The sequence below is a fragment of the Chlorocebus sabaeus genome, chromosome 17 (assembly GCF_047675955.1).
Source record: "Chlorocebus sabaeus isolate Y175 chromosome 17, mChlSab1.0.hap1, whole genome shotgun sequence".
In the NCBI taxonomy this organism is placed as follows: Eukaryota; Metazoa; Chordata; class Mammalia; order Primates; family Cercopithecidae; genus Chlorocebus; species Chlorocebus sabaeus.
Genome location: NC_132920.1, coordinates 46079229 through 46101960, shown reverse-complemented (window position 1 = coordinate 46101960; position 22732 = coordinate 46079229). Strand labels below are relative to the sequence as shown.

General features: G+C 45.5%; 1 protein-coding gene across 4 annotated transcripts in view; it reads left to right on the top strand.

Annotated features, from left to right (window-relative positions):
- CLIC5 (chloride intracellular channel 5) overlaps positions 1–22732 on the top strand; it is a 199189-nt gene that overhangs the window by 137607 nt on the left and 38850 nt on the right. For all 4 annotated transcript variants that reach the window (XM_073006043.1, XM_038006139.2, XM_007972358.3 and 1 more), the window contains exon 4: positions 2202–2308. In XM_073006043.1, coding sequence (XP_072862144.1) covers positions 2202–2308 — 107 coding nt within the window. The remainder of the gene's footprint in view (positions 1–2201; positions 2309–22732) is intronic.

Below are 22732 nucleotides of genomic sequence, written 5' to 3'. Positions count from 1 at the left end.
GCTCAAATGGAACACTGCACTATACAGAAAAGTCCCAATGAGTTCTAGTGCTTGGGAAACAGGATGACACCACCATAGCACCCTGAATACACAATCCTCTGTCATCAGCTTGGATTTGGTACCACATATCCCTGTTTGACCCACCCTGATTGTGAAGAAATGATCAGATGACTGAAAGTTTGACCAATTGATGAGATACAGCAAAACAAAGCAAGAAACCCAAACCAAGCTACCCACTGAGGTGCATTTTCTAGGCCTTTCTGTCTTTACATTATCAAGGAGAAACAAAGAACACTTGGCATTTGTTAATGGTAATTTAAGTTTATCGATTCTAATAGCATGCTGAATTCTATGTGAGACGGCCGAAATAGGAAGAGATGCCACTAAATTCCCATGTCTTGGTAGATTATCTAGTATCTTGCGGGAAGCCCTGCTGTGTGCCCCCAGCCACAGCAGATGAATGTGATAATTCTCAGTATACCCAGGAAGACGTATGTGGAGCATCGGTGCAGAGCTCCCCCTCCTGGTGGATGGAGACAGCTCCTCCAGGGTGTGTAGCTCAGCGTTTAGGGCTCTGGGTCTCTGAGAATCAACAGTGGAGTTTATGGGAAGTCACACAACGTGGAATTTAAAACCTAGTCTTCCACAGTGAAACTGCCTGGGTTGGGATCCTGGCTCTGCCAGACAGCCGTGTGACCTTAGGCAAATTTCTTAACCTCTCTATGCCACCGTTTCCTTATGTGGGAAGTTAGGCTAATAACAGTACCAATAGAGTTGTTCTGAGGAGCAAATGGTGAATTTGTGTAAAGGGATTAGAATAGTGCATGCCGCACAGTAGGTGCTCAATGCAAATTACCTTTCACTGCTTCCAGAGAAGCAGTGGAGGGGGAAGGACAGTGCTGCAGGGCCAGGAAACGAGGTTCTCATCGTCCCTCCACCGTTTATTAGCCATCAACATTTATCTTCTCAGGTATCCAGTTCCCTTCCGTGTAAAAGGAGGACAATAATGCCTTCCTTATCTGCCTCACAGCAGAGAGCTGGACTCTTCTAATGGCAGAATCTCTGAAATTACACGGCCACGTAACATGGCCCCAAAAGGAGTCCTAGCTCATGGGCCAATTGAGGAACAGAAAAGCATTCACGAACAACATATATTTTTAAAAATCTTGTTTGGTTCAAACTATCAAAAACATCAAAACAGACAAAAAGGATTTTGCTTTTTAAACATAAAGCAATCCAACAGCCTGCAGTCAAAAACTATTCACCCAGAGATCACAAAGGTGCACATTAATTGAAAATAATGATAACCTGGCAACTGTCCCCCATCTCTTCCCACCCCTACCTGGCCATACCCATAAAATGCTTGTGAAATAATACTTACTTGAGTTGATTTTCTCACTTTGATGGGGCTAATGAGTCCAAACCCTGGGTTCCCACATAAGCAAGTTTACCTCCTTCAGTCTCAAGGCCAATCGTCCTAACTCCAGCCTGCCTCTTGTATTATTCTGGCTTCAAAATGAAAGGCTCTGTGGGAGAGGGGAGGGGGAGCTGAATCATTGCAAATCTATCTCCAAATAAAATAAAATAAAATAAAACAATTGAAAACACATGTCCTTTTTTGGAGCTTGGTAGTTTCTGCATCTTATTACTGCACACAAATAATAAGCGTGTGAAGGACATGTCAGAAGAGGACCATGGGTATTCTTCCTTTGGAGAAGTGGTTTAGTGCTAACATACCTGGTATCTCCTCGCTCCCAGAAGCAGCTCTGTGTAGCTAGGATTATAATCACAGTACTAGCAATAGATGGCTATTTTAGTGGGTAGGGGAAGTGTTGAGAACCCTACCTAGTAGAGAGGCAAGCTCAGCAGGAACTTCGGTTGGGCGCTCTCACTGGCACATCACTGTTGGTGGTCCCAATAAAAGGACACATCCTAAGCCCCCTGAGTGGTATTCTGGTTCTTTACCTAGCAGACTGTGTCACCCTAGGCAGATCTCAGCACCTCTCTGGGCTCTGGTTTCTTCCATGGATGACCTAGGGCTGAGAATGCCTACCGTCCCTATAGGATGAGGATAAAGACCCCCAAAACATTTTGTAGATGCAGCTGGAAAGGGAAGTATTGCTCATCGTGATAGGGATAGGCTCACCCTTAAAGGAGCTCCAAGTCTACTGATTCACAGAACACTGCATCCTCCATTTCAGGTACCCCAAACTGGCTGCAAAACACCGGGAATCCAACACAGCGGGCATTGACATCTTTTCCAAGTTCTCTGCCTACATCAAAAACACCAAGCAGCAGAACAATGCCGGTGAGTGACTCCCTTCCACCAAGAACCCCTGGCAGTGTCTGCTTGCTGCCCAAGGCATCTTCAATTTGCCCATGGGTATGTCAAATACTTGGGCCAGAGAAGCATCTGGAACCAATACTGCTTATTTTTTGCCCCCACTTCCCCCCCCCCACCATCTAGTCCCCCTTGACACAGGGGAGGTGGTGGTGGATCCTGCTGCCTGGCTGGTGCAGGAGGAAAGGCCAGGGGCTTTACTGCCAAGCTGGAGAGAGGAACACAGTTTGTGCTCTGAGCCTGCCTTATTGCACAGCATAGTGCACTGCACAGGACGGTCCTAACTGCCCATTGTCCCAAGTTCACAACCCTGCCTGTGATCACATTAGAAAAACATACTCCCTCTTCTTTCTGGTCCCTGCAAGATTTCTCCAGGGATTTTTCCAGAGGCCAAGGGAGAGGCAGCACAGTCACTACTGTGGCAAATGTGGAAGGCAGACCTGAGTTGTGTTCTCCCCTTCTGCAGGACAGTGGGCCCTGGAAAGCCACTCCTCAAAGCCTGTCCCATCCTACATTGGGCCCTTCATTTCTGGCATTGGCTGCAGAATTCAGAACTTGGTTCTCTTGCGGGGCCTTCTGAAAGGGAGCTGAGTCCCCTCCAATTAAGCTCACAGCACTTTCAGTCCTTCATTTGTCATTGCCCTTTAAGAATTACCTAAAGCCACTTGAATGGAACCTTCCAATTAAGCAAGCATAACACTTGAAGAACAGTGTTAGGTCCATGAGGAACAGGCTGGCTACTGCAGTGCCAACCTGGGGAGCTTGAATTTTTATCCTACGGGCAATGGCAGCCATTCCCTTGCCCTCAGAATGGGATGACAAGATAGCCTCACAGGCTGGATAACTGGAGTCCAGCACAAAGCCAAGCAGTGTAAGTGCTCCATGAATCTTTGTGAATGAACGAGTGACTGATGCACAGTGGACCAAAACAAGGGAATAGATGCTAGATGCCCCAGAAGCACCAAGGAGAATAGCATCTCTTTGGATCAAGGCGACCAGCATATGCAGCCACGCGGGGTCAAAGAGATGAAATGTTGGCAGGAACAGAGTTGGTGTAGTGGGAAGTAAATAATTTAGGAAGTTACTGAGGACCTGGATTGTGACAAGTGCAAAACTCGATTCTGGAGGTCCAAAGAAGAAACAAACACTTCCTCAGTCTTCAGTGCCTGGCAGGTGCAGAAGGAAAGGCTTCAAGTCAGTTTGATCCAAGAGATCTGGAGAGCCAATTAACCGCAGGTAAAAGAACAAAATAATTTCTGTCGAAGGTATTCAGAACTGGAAGCATTTACTATGTGGGTAAATGCATGAGACTCCTTTTCTGGGAGTTTCAACTGGGTCGTAAGGATTAAGAAAGAAGCAGTCGGCTGAGATCATTGAATGGAAGATGTGGGGAAGTTGAGAAAAGGTCAGGGACAGAGACTGGAAAAAGTGACTGAAGCCTGCAGTGCCAGCCTGGAGGGCTTGGTTCTTTGTCTTGTGGGCAATGGCACCCATTAGAGGTGTGTGTAGAGAAACTAGAAAGACAGTGGCTTCTGGGAAATAAGAAGAAGGCTGTGTAAAATACTTTCAATCTACTTGGTGCTCTTGCTTCATTGCTGCTTGGACCCTGTAGTGTGCTGAGTAGTACCCCCCCAGAATTCACATCCAGCCTGGGCAACATAGCAAGACCCTGTCTTAAAAAAAACAAACTTGTTTTCAATTAGCTGGGCAAGGTGATGTATGACCATAGTCCCAGCTACTCAGGAAACCAAGACAAGAGGATTGCTTGAACCCAGGAGGTCGAGGCCGCAGTGAGCTATGATCATGCCACTGCATTCCAACCTGGGTGAAAGAGCAAGGTCCTGTCTCTAAAAAGAAATTTTTTTAATGTATGTCCACCTGGGATCTCAGAATGTAACCTCACTTGGAAATAGGGTCTTTGCAACTATAATTAGTTAAGGATTTGGCGATGAGATCATCTTGGATTTAGTGTAGTCCCTAAATCCAATGACTGCTGTTTTTAAAAGAATAGGAGAGGGGCCAGGTGTGGTGGCTCTTGCCTGTCATCCCAGTACTGTAGGAGACCAAGACGGGCGGATCACCTGAGGTCAGGACTTTGAGACATCCGTCTCCACTAAAAATACAAAAATTAGCCAGATGTGGTGGCACATGCCTGTAGTCCCAGCTTCTTGGGAGGCTGAGGCAGGAGAATGACTTGAACCCAGGAGGCGGAGATTGCGATGAGCTGAGATCACACTGCTGCCCTCCAGCCTGGGCAACAGAATGAGACTCTGTCTCAGAAAAAAAAAAGAAAAAAAGAAAAAAAAAAGGAGGAGAGGAGAGGATAGAGACATGCAGGGGAGAAGGTCATGTGAAGACAGTCAGAGACTGGGGTGATGCTGTCACAAGCCAGGGAACTCTTAGCTTTCTGGAAGCTGGAAGAGGCAAGGAAAGACACCTGCTAACACCTTGATTTTGGAACTGTAGGGGGAAAAGTCTCTGCTGTATTAAGCCACCCAATTTGTGGTACTTTGTCGTAGCAGTCCTAGGAAATGAATACGGCCCCTCAGAGCCATTGTGCGGAACAACAGCCATTGCTGCTTTCCCGGCTGAGGACACAGAACCAAACAAGAGGGCCCATGACTTGTCTGCCCCCAAGGCAGAGCTGGCTCTCGAACCCTCATTTTCAGACGCCACACCCAGTATCCTTTCCTCTTGGCCACAAATATCTTCTTTCATACTTGTCAAAGTGCCCTCAGAAAGATTATCTTATTTGAGCCTTCCAGGTTTTTAAAATTATAAATGGTATTTACATATTATCCATATTTACAGTTCTCCTATTCCCAAGGCCAAAGCCAGTTTCCACCAAATGCCGCATATCCATTTCTTATAAACTCAGTACTCTCCAATTTTCATTGTTTCCCCTTCTTCTGTTTCACCCTGTTTTCTTCTGTAATGAGACTTGCCCTTGTGACTCCTGCTTCCCCTAACTCATCTGCACATTTCAAAGCTCCAGCATTGCTGCTTTCCCAAAAAGCCTGTCCCCAGATGTGCTATTCCACCTTCTGTTTAACAAGACACCACACATTCCTTCCCTAGAACTATAACTTGCCCACGCCCCTCCCTTCATCTTTACTTGTCCTTCCTCCCACCCAATATCCCCCAGTTGTGGTTCACTGGGTCCAAAATTCTTAGACTTACAGCCAGAGGTCAAGGCTCCTGTAGGGCTTGCCCTCCTGTAGAGAGCAGCATGGCTCCTACGCTACGGTCCCAGAGCCCCACAGCCCTTGACCCGGGAGAGGGTCCATCCCCTTTCTGCTCCGTGTGAGCTCTGTGGCTGTGGCCGCTCCCCAAGAGCATCAGCATTCAGGCCCAGGCCTCCTTCCATATGCCGCCCTACATTACTTTGCCAGTTTCTTTCCCCTCTGGATCTTCAGCGCTGCACCTAGTTCTGCAACTTTCTTTCTTTAAAGGGGTTCTCTTGTGTTTTCATTTACTTTATCTTGAGCAGAGCCCTCTCTCCCCTCCACCTGGTCACTAATGCCCCAGCCCCCATACACACACTGACCCAGGTCATGATCCTTCTCTGCCCTCTCAACATGAAAGCATGAGAAAAACCAACACTGTTACATGGTTCTCCATGGTGGGTCATCTCTCCACTCCTGTGGTGACTACAGGAACCACCAAGTAAAATTTCCCTGTTGTTCCCCAAAGCCTCATAAGTCCCCAGCTACCACATCCATGGGAATCATCCTGGCAGTACTGGAGTAATGGAGAGAATCATCCATTAGTCTGTACAGTCAGTCATTCATTGATTCATTCAAAAAACCGCAAGTTATACAAAGTGTCTACAAGTCCGAGCTAATATTTAAAGGGCACTGCTTATGTGCCAGGTACTGTGCTAGGTTCTGGAGTTGCCAAAGCGATGAGACAAAGTCATTGCCCTCCATGAACCTAACAATCTACAGGAGGCTGTAAAACATGAAAACATGCAATTCCTGGCCTGGGATTGAATCCCAGCACTTTTAACTGCACAGCTTTACCCAAGAGACTTACTTTCTCTGAGCCTCTGGCTCTGCTTCTGTAAAATGGACTTTATATTCAGATTCTTTATCTGCCAATTAAGGCAAAATAATATCACCAAGGTTTGTAATGCAGGTTCATCTATTTTATAACTCAGTGCATGTAAAACCCTTAACACAGAGCCTGGCCTAGTAACTGTTAAATTTGATTATTTTGATTATTGCTATTAGCACAAAAATAGGACCAAGATGAGTAATGGCATCAGAAACTGCTGCTTCAGCTCTTGCTTCCCCCTCAGTGAGCTCTTCCAGATCTCCCACCCATTCAGTCTATTTTCTACTTTTTAGACTTTGTTGGTGCATGGTCCTCCTCTCCAAAGTGTCATCAAGGAGGGTCAGTGGCCTGGCCCGACTCTCATACCTCAGCAGCCTTGCATTTTTGTTTTTTCCCCAAGTGATGATTCTGTGCTCCGTGTTGAGCCCTATCGTTGTACTCGCCCCTCCTCTGTAATTTCTAGATCCGGGTCCCCTTGGTCTGCAGTAACCAGATTCTGCCTCCATGGCCCCTCCTCTCACTCTTTCCAAACCTACTCTTCACTTCACTTAAATGTAGCCTGGATTTTCTCATGACTGGGTGGCAAGACCCCACATTAAGTCAGGTGCTACTTGGGGAAGTTGCTTCTTTTCCTTGTGCCTTAAGATCTCTCACCCCCACCCCTTGTTTTGGGGAGAAGGATAAGGGCTGTGTTTCTAAACATGCCATGTTTCCCATGCAGAGAGGCAGGCGACTCTGTGTGGCTCAATTTGCAGACTCTAAAGCCGACTGCTTTAGCATTCAGACACCAGCTTTGCCTCTTGTCCTTGTAACATGGGGCAGGTTACTTCAACTCTGTAATGCCTCAGTTTCCTCATCTGTGAAATGGGGGTAATAACTGTGCATACCTCATAAGTGTGCTTGGAATAATGCCCACCACCATGTTCAAAGTCAGCTGCTGGGACCAGGCACGGTGGCTCACCCCTGTAATCCCAGCACTTTGGGAGGCCGAGGCGGGTGGATCATCTGAGGTCAGGAGTTTGAGACCAGCCTGACCAATATGGCGAAACCCTGTCTCTACTAAAAATACAAAAATTAGTCGGGTGTGATGACAAGCACCTGTAATCCCAGCTACTCAGGAGGCCGAGGGAGGAGAATCACTTGAATCTGGGAGGCGGAGGTTGCAGTGAGCCGAGATCACGTCACTGCACTCCAGCGTGGGCAACAAGAGTGAAAATCTTTGTTTTTGGTGCTAATGTTGTATTCTCATGTGTTTTTGCCCCTTTCTTTGTAGCTGGAGAGGAAGCAGGCATGCCTATGCCTGTAGCCTAAGACAAGAATTCAGTATTTCTCCTGCTGTATTCACGCCAGCCACCTTCCATCCATCATTCTTTTGCACAGCCCACTTCCACAGGACTGCCTTTCCCCTAGTGAGCGGTCTAAAAAGCCCCAAGTGCAATAGTATCTAATCTGTATCACATGCAGTCTCGAGGCTTAAGCTCTCTCAGGCCTCTCAGGCGACCTGCACTAAATAGTGTTTTGCCCAATCTGGATGATTTTAGTCTTTCAAGGCTTCCTATGAATTCCCCCTTTTCTTCCCCCTTCAAGTCCACTTTTCTCTCTCATTTCCACCTCTGTATTCCTCTGTCTTGGGGGGCCTTCTTTCTATTTTAAAATTTATACTCCACTTGTTTCAGAAAGGCTTTATAGTTACTCACAGGGATGTATAAAGCATGTCAAACCAACAAAGGCCAGGAGGAGGTGAGAAAGAAAAACAAGGAGACTACCAGAAAATGGAGCCCTGGGTGAGTTAAAACAGCCGGGGCAGCCCCGGGGCCTTCGTGCGCCACACAGAAGGTAGACCACAAATTTGGCTCTAAACTTGTGAGCAGACAAAGCAAAACAGTGCCCCTGGTCAGCTGCAGCTCGGTCCTCCTAGAAGATAAAAACAAACCAGCCTCCCAGAAGAATAACAAATATTCCTGCTGTGAGCCGCAGGCACGGAGGAGCTGTGGTTTCCATTTTCTTTGGCTCTCCCCTCCCGTGACTTCTCTTTCAGGCTGCTGTAGACTCCAGGCCCTGCTGACTTTCTGCTGCTCTGACTCCTCTCCACCTTCCCCCACCTGTGGGCTGTGCTCCTCCCCATCTCACAATCCCTGTGTTCTCTCTTCACCTGAAACTCACTTTCTTCCTTTCTCTCCATCTTCTCTGGAAGACTCAGGAGACCTCCCTGCAGCCTCAGACGTGTGTCACCAACCTCCCTGCTCCTCTCTGTCCACCCAGGACATAGGACACAAAACAGCCCATCTGGGTTTGTCTATTTTCATCAAGACAAACGGGCTCCCTCATTAAGTATGCAAAAATGCACCCCTTTCGCTCGAAAGGTTGCACCTAGTTCTCTTTTTATGGAAGACTCTGAGATGTCCTAACATACTCTTCCTAAAATATTTGTCCGAAGAAGGTGCTTCTAACTTCCTAAAGAAAGCCCTAAAAACCTTCCTTGGTATCTGTGATGTGCTGGGCACAGTGCTGTGTGTTCAGGGTACAAGGACCATGCTCAGATTGTGTTGCCCTTTATTAGTTGTAACTGCAGTGGCCATGTTTTCCAAACTGAAAATCAGATGCCTAACAAATTGCCTTCATTGAAAATAATCAAATTATAAGAAATTGGTACTGTCCCAGGAAATCCAGGACACATGTCCCCAAATGAAAAGCACCTGGTTAGGGCTAAACCCTCTGCTTCTCCTTTCTCTCTCCAATCCAAGCTCAAATGTGGTTACCAGAGGGCGAGGGAGTGCACCTTAGTTCCCACCACCTCCTGGTTCCCAATTTGTTGCTGCAACAAAAAAGTAGCCATTAGCCACACAGGTCCCTGAGCAGTCTTGGTTCTGTTTCCAAATAAAGGCCAAGGTTTCCACCTCCCTAAGGCTCACGTCAGAGGCTCCTCTTCCTGGAACCTGGAAGTGGGCAGTGTGCTCCCTGGGCTTATTCTGGAAAAAGTGATTGTCCGTCCTACATAGAATGGAAGAAGACTCTCGGGTTATTCTAGGAACCTCAGTGAGCTTATCTCAGAATTCAGATGATCATTCTCACTGAATGGGAACGTGATTGAAGGAGTACATTGTGGTTCTTATTAACACAATATCAATGACTGCCATCCTGCCTCTCTCGTTTCCCTTCCTCATCTCCTAGAGCCCTCATAAAAGGCAGCAGAGGCAAGCCAGCCACAGCTGCATTCCTCGCTATTTCCTTGTCTTCATGTTCCATTCAGGCCCGAATCTTCAAATTGCTCCAGTCTTCTCCTTCTAAGAAGTGCCACCTGCAGTAGGTCATGCTCCTGGCTGATGCCGCTAGAAAAAGAACTCATCTGTATCACTGGCAGTCTTTCTTTTCCTTCCACATGCTCATGGTTTCTCATGGTTTGTGTCCCCAACAACCCTTCCCTGTTCTCCCATCTTGCAGACTGCCTGGTGTGACCACACCAATAGGCTGATTCCTGCAGCCTGCTCTGGTCCTGCCTACCTGGGAGTCACAGTGCCTCCTTCCCTTCACTCCCTTTTAATAAAATCTTAAGACTCTTAAAGTAAACATATTAAGCAAGATCATCCTCATTTGATGTATAGAAAATGTAGGCTTGCACACTTCAGCTTAACATTAGGGAGTTTACAATTAGGCCAGGCATGGTGGCTCACATCTGTAATCCCAGCACTTTGGGAGGCCAAGGTGGGCAGATCACTTGAGGTCAGGAGTTTGAGTTCAGCCTGGCCAACAAGGCAAAACCCAGTCTCTACCAAAAGTACAAAAAAACCAGTTAAGCATGGTGGTGCACACCTGTAATTCCAGCTACTTGGGAGGCTGAGGCAGGAGAACCGCTTAAACCCGGGAGGCAGAAGTCACAGTGAGCCAAGATCATGCCACTGCACTCTAGCCTGGGCATCAGAGCAAGATTCCATCTCAAAAACAACCATACAACAAAACCTCTAAGAAACAACAACAAAAAATGCTATCACTTAAACAAAGTGTTTTCACTTAACCTCTCGTATTTTGATTGTAAGACATTGCCTGATTTCCCAGATGTTAAAGAGTGAAAAAAAATGTGCACCTTAGACTTGATGAGATGTAATAGTGGACTTTCACAGTCCTTTCCAGATCTAACCTTTTATTGCTTCCTTGAGGCTATTCAGTGATATATCAGACCCTCCTTTTGCTTGACCTTGAGCTACCCTGTTGGGAAAAAAGTGAATCAAGTTCAACATTGCTTCTAAATTGCTCTGGGATAGCTGTACTAGCTCCATTTCCAGTAAATAGCAACTCCGCTCTCTGTCCCTCTTGCCTGGAAACAGGTAGCACTTCCTTGTAAGTCAGGCTTTGGCAAACTTTCTCTGTAAAGGATCAGAGAGTAAGTAGTTTAGGCTTTGCAAGCTACATAGCCTCTACTAGACTCTGCTCAATTGTGCTGCAGGAATCATAAAGCAGCCACAGATAATATGTAAGCAAATAAATAGGACTGTGTTCCAATAAAACATCATTAATGGACACTGAAATTTGAATTTCACATCATTCTCACATCATGAAATATTATTCTTCTTTTGACTTTTTTTCAACCATGCAAAAATGTAAAAAACAAAACAATTCTTAGCTTGAGGGCAGCATGAAAGTAGGCAGTGAACTGGATTTAGTCCTTGGACTGTAATTTGCTGACCTCAGTCTTAGGCAGTCCATGGCTACAATAGCAAGTTCTGCTAATTTCAGTATGCCTCAGCCTCCTCAACGGTAATATGGAGATTGTAATAGCACCCTCTCTTGTAGATTTGTCATGTTAATTAGATGAATTAATGCATATAAATCACTTAGGACAATTCCTGGCACACAGTAGGCACCAATGTGTGATAGCTATTGCTGCTGCTGCTGTTGCTGCTGCTGCTATTAATTTCACAATGCTTCCCCCCTACCCGCATACCTAGTGTCCACCCTTTGGACTGGGCAACCCAGCTTTCCCTGTAATGTGGAAGCATGTGCTGCCCTCTTCTGGCAGGCAGAGGAATCGTCGCCAGAGCCAGCTGATAGATTCATTCAAGGCCTGTGGATTCGCAAGGGTCTTCCTATACAAGGATTCAGTTTTAGCTAAGCCAGAGCTTAGAGGGTTCAGACAAGGCTAGGTCTTCTTCAAGGCTCAAAGTCACCTTCCACTATCTGTCCCCTGCATCAAGGGAAGGGCATGTCCACCAGGCCTGACAGATCTCCTGGAGGTCCCTGGCAGCCCTTCCCAATGACAACTGCCCCCAAATGTTTCTTTCTCCCTTTCCTCTTCCCATTCTACAACCTCCAGTCTTTATATTTATGAACTTCCTTGACCTAAAATAAAAAAGTGATTGAAAGGATTCAGAGCGGCCTGGGAGGGCTGTTAGCCTAGAACTAACAAGCCCCTTATTATCAAAGGCCCTGTGCTTTCCCCCAAAGCGTCATGAAAGCCACTGCTGCTTCGGGGTAGGTGGGGAGGAGGGTGAGGGGCAGTGAGGTGGGGCATTTTTTCCAGATTCCCAGGATGTGGTGAGCCACGTTTAAAAGAGAGTGTGTGTATTTATTATTCCAAGCCACTTCAATCACAAGGCGCTTCATGCCTTCTCCCCTTCCTCCCTCCCAGCCCCTAACCCCGTGTTACAGTGGCCCTGTCTGGAGGGCCTGGCCATCCAGGGGATGGGTACGGCATCCCCTTCTCATTCTGCCTTGTGCTCTGCCACAGTCTGATGAGAAAGCTAAGGCTACGTGTAAAAGCAGCAGGAATGTGAAACCTAATTACCCTGTAGCGTGCTCAGAAACAGAGTCACTTAGGTGGCCGTGGGGCTCCATGTCTACTGTGATGGAAACACAGAGCAGTTCTTTTGGAGGACAGTTGGGTCCCAGGAAGACCTCCACAGAGGCCTGGGAGCCCCACGGTGGGCTGTTATCAGGCCATCTCGATGAAGGCTCCTGGGTGGTCAGGCCGACCTCCACAGCAGTGCGGATAACATGTGACCGTCTCGCCACTTCCTCATAAAGCAGCCATTGCTGTCTCCTTTCAAAAACGCCTCTGGTCACAAAGGGACCCTTCAGGCTGCCTTCCTTGGCAACCCCTGTGTGCAAATAGCCAACTAGGGGTATTTTGTTTGTTGGTTTGTTGGGTTAAAGTTTTGCTTTGACTAGCATTCTTGCAAGGAAAAACAAATAGCCTAGGCTCGGTGGGACCCACCTCGGAGGTCTGGTGGGCTCTGCACTTGCATGTCCTCATCTCCTCCCTCAAGGAGGGTCCTTGAGGCGGAGGGCAGGAGGGAGGGGAGGGGGCAAATGCTTTCTCTGGCCCCTCCCATGAGCTGCCCAAGGGATTCCTCCAGAGGGTCTTTGATTTGGTTCATTATTGAGGTGGATGCTTGCAATTTATAATTTAACAAATCTTGCTCCTGAAGCGAATCCTTGGGCAGTTGTAAGGAAGGCAGTTGGTGGCGGTGTGGCCTGTTGAATGGGGCAGGCATGGGGAGGAGGGGGTGGGGAGAGCTGGGCCCTGCATGGGTGGGCGCATTCATTAGTGGAATTTTGCTGTGTGGGCTCCCCGACTGGAGTAGAGCGGAGACCACCAACACCATTCCATGTGGTGGAATTTCCCGCTGTCTGACCAGAATGAGTTCTCCTGGCCTGGCCTGGATGCAGATCAAGACCTGGGGAATAAAGGAACATTAAACAACTGATTTGCACATGAGTTAAATGCTCTTTCACCTCTTCCTACCGTTACCTCATCCTATGCAACCGACACCTCTTGTCTTTGTGCAGTCTACACATAGGAACCAAATACGTTTCTCAATCTCTCTCTCTCCACACACACACACACACACACACACACACACACACACAGAGACACTTATGCACTTCGTGTGTGTTCTGATGTTCCCATGTACTGGCAAAACCCATCACATACCTCTTTAGACAGGCTTATTTCAATTAATCTGAAAAAAAGTGCTTACATGCAAAATTATATTCGTGATGGGACACAATGTAAGTCTCATAACTTTACCACTAAGCACAGGATATGCAGACTACAGAAGTACAGTAGTGTGTCCATGGGTGTGTGTGTCTACATTTCTTTGTGTGTGTGTGTGTGTAGGTTGAAAGTATCATAGTTCTAGCAAAAGCTTCAGCATTTCTCGGCTTTGAAACATCTTTTGCTACCAACTAGTGTTGCAAAGACATAAGAATTAAAACCAGGGATTAAATCTAGCCTGGTATTCTGACTTTATCAGCAGTTTAGAGAGGATAATTTGTTGGGGAAAAGTTGCTACATGGAACTTTGCCTTTAAAACCCCAGGCTTTCTTTCAAATCCTGCTCCAGAGCCGTCTTGCAGGAAGGCACTCCACCCCACCTCAAGCTTGTTTCCAGGCTGAACCGGAGTAGCCTCATGAGCTAAAGACAAGCACAGACTTAAGGCTTAAGCATAAAGCAGCACTTCTTTACCTTCCTCTTGTTAGCCAGACCATTTTCTACCTTGCACATACATTTGAATCCCCTGGGAGTTTTAGGGGAAGAATAACCCCACAGGTTCTTAGTTGGAAGGGACCTCTGTAACAAAAGACAGATTAACAAGAGAAAAACAAGCAGAAGTTTATTAACATGTTTATTTCCTATATGAGGAGTTTTCCAAGAGATGGCTTTGAATTCTAGTTTCACAGCATCTTCATCAAAGGACAGTAAACTTTTAGAGATGTGACAAGGGAAAAAAACTTTGAGTCTCTAGGGGCAGCAACTTGGGGAGATAGCAAATGAATAGCAGATAAAGGCCAGTTAGCAAATCTTGTTCAGTGTAGATTCCTGCAGAGCCATCTCCAGGAGCATAAGGGTCTTAAGTTGTTTTCAGTGGTTCTCCCTGGTAGAAGTGGGGAGGCAAGATACATTTTGTCTTTGTAAATCTATGTCCTGCTTTTAGACAAATAGATGGAGGGCAGAGAGCTTTACTCTGTCTGTTTCTTCTGAATTGTCTTCGTCTCAACAATCTTTCCTGTTTTGGGGGTGGCATATCCTGGTTTCCCGCAGGGTCTTGTTATGAAGCAGATATTTAGGTAGTGGATCTGGGGCGAGGCCTGAGAGCTCCCAGGCGATTCTGACACTGCTGGTCCAGGGCTGTGCTGTGAGAAGCAGGGTTCCAAGCAGCTGTCTCTGTGAGGAAGTGTGCTGAGTGTGCCTCCTTCATCATTGTCACCCCCAGACCCCAGCTCAGCATCTGACCCAGGGCAGATACTCCATTATTATTTGTTAAATGAGTGAAAAAAAGTATCCCAAACACCTCAACATGCCTCTACCATGTCTATGCCTTTGCCTAGGAGATGATGACGGGGCCTCATCAGAGCCACAGGCACGTCCTCGAGCCACTTCCTGTCCCGGCTGTGGAACCTCGCCTTTTAAATCTGTCCCCATGTTGCAGACTCTGCTATGCTCTGGCTGTATTTATTTAAAACTTTGCAGTCCCCCTTTAAATCCTATGATGTTCTGTGACTAGCATTGTCTTTGACTTGAGAACATACAATGATTTTGTAGCCTCCATTACATGATATCAAGCTTCATGGTGAATAATCTCACTTAGAACCAATCAACAAAGGAGTGCAAGAAACTGAGCAGCTCTCCTTAGTAGGATAGCCAGTGTGCTGGTGGGCTTTGCTGAAGTGGAATTTTTCTTTTCACCATTATTTTTATAACCGCATTCAAGGGAAATTCTATTTGCTGTTAAAGGTGATACTTTACCAAGAGTCAAAAGAGAAAACACAGAAGGCTAATTTCTAGTGTTTTTTCAGCTAGAAGTCAGAGGTCAAATTATTTTTCTAAGACCCCTGATGGATAAAGTATTTAATAATCTGGATCAAGGTAAATAAAATATGTTTCTCTGGCCGGGCACAGTGGTTCATGCCTATAATCCCAGTACTTTGGGGGGCTAAGGTGGGCGGATCACAAGGTCAGGAGATGGAGACTATCCTGGCTAACACAGTGAAACCCCGTCTCTATTAAAGATACAACAACAAAAAATCAGCCAGGTGTGGTGGCGGGCACCTGTAGTCCCAGCTACTCGGGAGGCTGAGGCAGGAGAATGGTGTGAACCCAGGAGGTGGAGCTTGCAGTGAGCCCAGATCGCACCACTGCACTCCAGCCTGGGTGATAAAGCAAGATTCTGTCTCAAAAAATAAAAATAAATAAATAAATAAATATATGTGTGTGTGTGTGTGTGTATGTGTGTGTGTATATATATGTGTGTGTGTGTGTGTATATGTGTGTATATATATATGTTTCTCTGTGTGCATGTCTAGAACCTCTTCCCTTCCTGAACATTCTGGGGACAGGAGGGTTGAGTCACGTGATTTCTCAGACCTCCTGCACTCAGCTCAAACTCTGATGGTCTCATGCTCACTGATGTTTGCCAAGATAGTTAGCCATGTTCTGTTTCCATTGTGGGGACCCCAAAGATGAGTTTTACTCAACATTTTGCCCAGGTCTGAAACTGCCTCAGTTCAACCTGAGTCATTTGGTAGAGAGGTTGGTGCTAACCTATGCTGCTTTCTTGGCTCTGATAACAAAATGGCTAGGACTCTGGGAGGGCATCTCAGGCCAAACTAATCAAATGCCTTCATCCATTCTCAAAAGACCAAGGGCTACTATTAGACAAAGAAAGGGAACCGTTGTTCCTCTACAGAGTTAAAGCTTGTTACATCAGTATGTAGACATAGAGTCGCATGATTTTAGGGTCCTTCATCTTTCCTCACACCCCATTGAATAGCTTATTCTTTCAACAAATACTTATTCAATACCAGACGCTGTGCAAGGTGCTAGAATAAAAGTGGAATAATGAGGTTGGGCGCAGTGACTCATGCCTGTAATCCCAGCGCTTTGGGAGGCTGAGGTAGGTGGAACATGAGGTCAGGAGTTCGAGACCAGCCTGGCCAATATGGTGAAACCCCATCTCTACTGAAAATACAAAAATTAGCTGGGCATGGTGGCGCGTGCCAGTAGTCCCAGCTACTTGGGAGGCTGAAGCAGAAAAATTGCTTGAACCGGGGAGGCAGAAGTTGCAGTGAGCTGAGATCGCACCACTGCACTCCAGCCTGGGTAACAGAGAGAGACTCTATCTTAAAAAAAAAAAAAAAAAAAAAAAGGAATAATGAAATATTGCCATATTGGCAATACCTATGTATTTTGGCAAATGTTGTGTTTGGCTGTGTGTAATAGAAGCCTGACTACAGTGGCTAAAGCAAATATGTATTTTATTAGCAAAACCTATCTAGCGTTTTACTATGAGCCATGCCCTGTTCTAAACACTCTTGATAAATGTTTACTTCTTACGACGAATTTGCTTCTATCACATAACAAGAAGTCCAGAGAGTAGAGAGTTCCAGGCAAATGTAGTTTCTGAAAGAAGTCAAAAATTGAGCTGCTGCTTAGAGCTCCTGATTCTCCATCTTTAGTGTGTGATCTTCATTCTTATTTCACAGGATGGTTGTTCCACCTCCAAATATCGCATCCACATTCCAGACAATGCCAGCTGCATCTATCTTATTTTTTTCAGAAGCCCAATAATTAATTTCTACCAATATCTCATTAGCCAGAACTTGGTTATTTGGCCTTCTATAGCTGAAATTCTGGGAATCTATGAAGATAAGTATTTTTTATAGGGCACATTGCTACCCTGAAAAAACAAAAAACCAACAACAACAACAACAAAAAAGAAAATAAATAAATATATATATATATATAGGCTCTATTTTCTACTAGTAACAAAGAAAAGGAGACTGAACTCTTGTATATTCGATTCTTGTATATTCACTTTCAAGTTAAGGTAATTTTTTTTCTCTCTCTGGTGAAAATACCTGTCCTAGCCATTACCAAAAAGGACACACTATTTTAAATTCTCCTTTGGTGTTGGAAGAATCTGTCATTTACTCCCTACTAGATTTCAGGAAACAGAAGTGCAAAATTGCACATTTAATTTGCTACACGCTTGAAACTTTAGAAGATGCAAGATTCGTGTAGTAAAAGCACCTGAAACATCCAGTGGGGAGTGTCTCCCCATAAACCGTGATTTTTGTGGGGGCAAGTTAGGGTATCCAGGGAACTGCTCTGAGCAAGGGGGAGGGAGGTCCAGGTGTACATGTAGCATATCTGGGGAATTCTGTGTATCAGTCACCCCCAACCTTTAAGGTTGCCCCATTTCACATCTGTGATAATGAAGGCTTTCGGCTGGGGGACTGTGGTTCTGGCTATAGAGTCAGAATGAAAGGAACAGCTGAATATCCCTGTTTGTGTCAGCATTTCAGGGCAGAGGATGAGTCAAGCACGATGTTTATTGAGCAGGGCCAGAGGCAAGAGCCACTTTTTTCTTGCAGCTCTAAGAATTTTTTGTTGCTTTTTTGGTATGCTTTGTTTCTCATACATCAGCATCATCATGCATCGCACATACACGTTGCACATAACAACTGCTTACAGCATGCCAGGCACTGTACTGAGCCCCCTGCAGGTGATTACTCAGTTATTGCTCCCAGCAACCCTCTAAGGTCTGCCATGTTATGATCTCCACTTTGCAGAGAAGGAAACAAGCACAGGTTAAGCACCCTGTCCAGGCTAGTCTGTGTCAGAGCCGGGACCCCAGTCCAGGCAGTTGGTCCCATGATCTGTGCTCTTGACTTGCGTATATTGACATTTAATATAATCCACTATTTAATATGTATGTGGTGCTGAGTTAAACAAGAGTGTGTCATTTAGGAAATGGTGACCAAATCAGTTCACGATCCGATGAATACTCAATGATGACTACCATGTGTATTTCCTTAAATATACTCAACAATTCCCACCTTCCCCATCAGGGTCCTCACCCAGCAATCCATGTGGCGAAAGGGGCACAAAGTTGGCCCACAGTGGGCACCGAATAGATGCCTATTTAACAAATGAAAGAATGGGCAACTGGAAGAGAATTTGTAGGATATTCGCAGAATCACCAAATCCAGTAATTATTTCAATCTAGCATTGCAGTGGCAGGGAGGCAGTTTTTAAGTTTGTGAATGGCTCTTATATAAAAGATGTGGCTCTTTGAGGATGAAACAAGACAAAATGTGGTGAACGTACTTCAGCCTACGTGTTTTGGGGGAGGGAGAATTGAGAAAGTCTCTAGGTCTAAACGCTGGAACAGATGACTGATAAAGTTAGAATCTCTCTTAACCAGATCATTCAAAGTGTGTGAGCATCAGCATTAAACCTAATCTATGGCCTGATACTTAAAAATAACCTGTTATAAAGTAACCATTAAAAAACTCACAAATTTCAGCCTGATTCATTGGGCCACATAAACTACGATCAGCATTAATAGCTTCAGTCAACATTTATGCCGTACTTTCTATTAGCACAATGGGTTTTATAATCATTTATGAGTTTCTGGAAAGTCTAATAGAAAACACACGTACGTGTTCTCTGTGGAAAATGCACAATAGGTTTTTGGGGAGTTTTTTGTTTGTTTGCTCGCTCAAGGATAGGCCAGAAGGTGTCGCCACTGCCCCATGACTAAAGTCTGGGCCGGGTTCCCGAATCAGAACTTCTCCCCTGATCACTTCTGAGATCGCTGGCTCTGCAGCTTCCTCCCGCATTCAGAGTCAGTCTCTCTCTCTCTTTCTCTCTCTCTCTCTCTCTCTCTCTCTCTCTCTCTCTCTCTATCTCTCTCTCTCCCCCTCTCTCTCCCCCTCCCTTCTCCTGTTGATAAATAAACATTCAGGCAGCTCGCATGCTACAGATGAGTACACAAAAGGAAACTTAATTCGAAGACCTAAGTGATAATCTTTCTCTACTGTGGCTTTTAAGAGGTTTAGAAAATTATTTGGATCTGGAATCCATACTTCTCCTCATAGTTTAAGAAAATATTATATTAAAGGCATGCTAAAGTTGTCCCAAATGTTTACCATGCTGGTGCTTTAAACATAGCCAAATACTGGCCAAAGTGTCTTGCCTTTAAAAAAAAATATGCATTTTGTCATTGTACTCATACTTCTGAACATACGCCAAATATAAGGGTGATTTGTGGAGCTGTATTAAATAAAAAGATGCCTCTTTATATGAATCCCCTATAGAGCTTGGGGAAGCTGCTATATGGAGAATCCGTGTCTTCCTTAAGAAAGTTTCTGAATGCCTTGGAAATATATCAGAAAACGCCCCATTCTCCCCACCACAGAGGAGGGTGGGCAACCAACAGTGTCTTATATCCCAACCCACCATAGTTGTAAGACTTAAACCCTATCTTTCAAATAAAGAATCATTTACTGGCCTCTTACTGGAAAGAACTATAGGAGCTTGTCATTTAATTCATCTTCTCCTCTGAGGCTGAAATTCTTTCTAGAACAAACAAATAATACCCATGGCACCACGTGCTGCACACTCTCTGTAGCCCAGCTGACGCCACACGAGGGAACAGTGGGGAATCTGTTGAAGTTGCCATTGCATTTTGCTTTCTCATAAACCGCTGTTTGTCTTTCCGCCTTTCCTGTTTTGAGTAGTGCCTGGAAACAGAGGCCTGGGAATTGCCTCCCCCATGTGAGCCCCTGGGTCGTTCACAGCCAAGGCCAATTTGACAACATCCTCCTCTCTGGCTATGAGGCCAAGTCCAGTGTTCTTGGTCCAGCGCCAGAGGTGGACATGAACTCTCTAAACTGTCAAACTAAGAAAATCTGACACACCCATGTGGCCTGGAGAGAGCAAAGCCAAACCCAAAGAGATGCTTCCAGGCAACTTTAGATCCCTAACGTGTTAGCAAAGGCAAGAGCGGGCTTCATTCTGCGAGCTCTCCAGGATTCTCCTTGGACCTAGGGCATTCTAGGATGTTCAGATAAGCTTCACTTCAGACACGGAACTTCTGCCTTGAGCTGACCTCTTCTCTCATCTTTCACTCGATGTCTTCTTCCCCTTCATCCTCTCATAAACCCAAGTTCTACAGCTGTAATAATAATAATAATAGTTAACTTTAATCAAGTCCCACTCTGCACCAGACACTAGATGATGCGAACCCGTGAACAAGCATAACTGAGGATTCAAACCCAAATCTCTTACAGCAGAGTGAGTGTGCCGCTCTGCTACTGTGTTTGTTATCAGAAGCCATGGCTCCCTGATGTACTCGACCCAGACTCTCTGTTTCTTCCTTGATGATACCAGTGACATGCAAACATAGCCAGAGGGGCCCAGGCATAGCAGAGAGTCCCATCAGGCCTGACAGAAAGCCCCCTTCCAATCTTCTAAAACCTTGCTGCCATTTCTGACTCCGTGTGGTCTAAGAACCTGGTGTAGACATTGTTTAAAAGTCAAAGGGACCTGAAGATCAGCCCCCTCTTACCTGCCATGTGTCCTAGAAAGGTCACTGTGGATGAGAAAACCCCAGTTTCCAACTGCTTTATAATTTTGCCTTGGTGTGGTCATTCATACTCATATAACCTAATTGTAACTAGGACACTGTTCTCTCTCTTTAAGGACTTCGGCAACTGAGAAAAAAGCTACATGACTCATTTCCAAAACCTGAAAGATGAATGTAGATCTTTATGTAAAGTTTTCTGGTGGGGGACGTGATTGATTACACTGCCCATCGCAAAGCTGAACATCCTCAAAATCCCCTTAGAACACCTTTGTCTCTTCTCAAAATTGAGCTCATTATAGCAGCATCTACATTTCTGCCTGCTTGGCCTGCACCTGCCCTTTTCCTCACCCTCCCAATCCTCCTGGGCCCTGCTGCAGCTCCTACATCCCCACTTGCTCCTGGATCTTTGGGCCTAGTCTGTCTGACCTCTCTCAGTTTCTCTTCCTCTTGTCCTAGCTGCCTGTGGAAAGAAAGGCTTCTTCTTACAACAGATGAGTGTGTGGTGATATTCTTCTTATTTTTTTTTTTTGTTTCCATCACGTTACCATTCATTTTTTAAACTATCAAATGTCAACAAGCATGGCTATCTTTGTGTTTTCTCTTCAAAAATATGTGATGGCCAGAGAAATCTCCACCATGGTCTTCCTCAAACCACTGCGGTACTTTTTTTGCACCCTTTGGTTATATCAACATGATCTCAAATGAGAAGATGAAAAGTAAAAACTTCCTTCAGTGCTCCAGGTATTTCACAATATCTAGATATTTCTTTCTTCCTAGGAAAAATCCAAATGGATTTCTCACTTTTTGACCAGGTGTTTTACTGTCACACAGCCCCTGTGACAGCATTGGCCCCTAATGTAAGCAGAGTTGAAAAATGATGTGATGGGTCATAGTTGCCCCTCTACTCAGAGAAAACTTCTACACCCAATCACGGTCACTGAAAGTACTAAGAATTATATCTGAAATCAAGCATTGGTAGCAGAACACAAATATGTTACCAAATTAGCTGAAAGGTAAGGCATGGGGGAGTCGTGAGGGAGCCCCATCCTCTTCTGTCAGGGGAATAAGAACAGTTTGCAGCACCTGTCAGGCCACGTGAATACCCAAAGAGTGATGGGACAATCCTTGGCACCCAGAATTGGCCTTGCAGAGTGGAAGGAGTTTACATTTTAGAATCTAACATCCCTGTGCTTAAATCCTGGGGTTTGCACCTAAATTATAATAGGGCTAATAGATTAAACATATTTTTCTCTCTACCACTCTGAGTACATGATGCTAATCTGCCCTAGGCATTCATTGACCTCAGAGAGATTAGGATTTCTGTAGAAGGAATTCTAAGAGAGAAAAGGGAATTCAATATTCAGCTTCTGATCTTCAAAATAGCATTTTCAACAAGACAGTAGACTTTTACCCAACGTATTTTCTTAAGATGTTCTAAACTCTTTTATTTCTCGATTTTTACCCATCAAAAACCCTGCCTGGAGGCCTCTACTCACAGAGTAGAAACAGTCGTACTGGCTATGTAGCGAGGCCGCAAGGCTTTCTGCTCTATGATTGATGGGCTATTTGACCTAGGAAAACTAAAAAAACAGCCCACCCTTCCTGGCACAGGGGAGTTGGGGATGAAGAAGAAGGGAGAGGCAGGGGGGTCAGGGAACTAGAGCATGTTAGGAGCTCCATGTGGTACTTTGCTTGGGTGTCTTTCCGGATTGTGGAGGGAGGCAAGCAGCCCACCTGTAACCCCCACTCAGCATCCCCATGGTTACTCTGGAAGGAAGCAAACAGAAGAAATGCAGAACCCGTATTCACTTTCCAAAGTCTTCCACCCATAGATTCCAGAACCCCCATCTCCCCAGTGCTGTGAGGTCACAGGAGCCTGGTCCCCGACTCCCAGCCCCACTGACTCAAGAAGGAGAGCAAGGAGGGGCAGGTTCTCTGAGAAACTGAGGATTTCAATGCAAAAGAG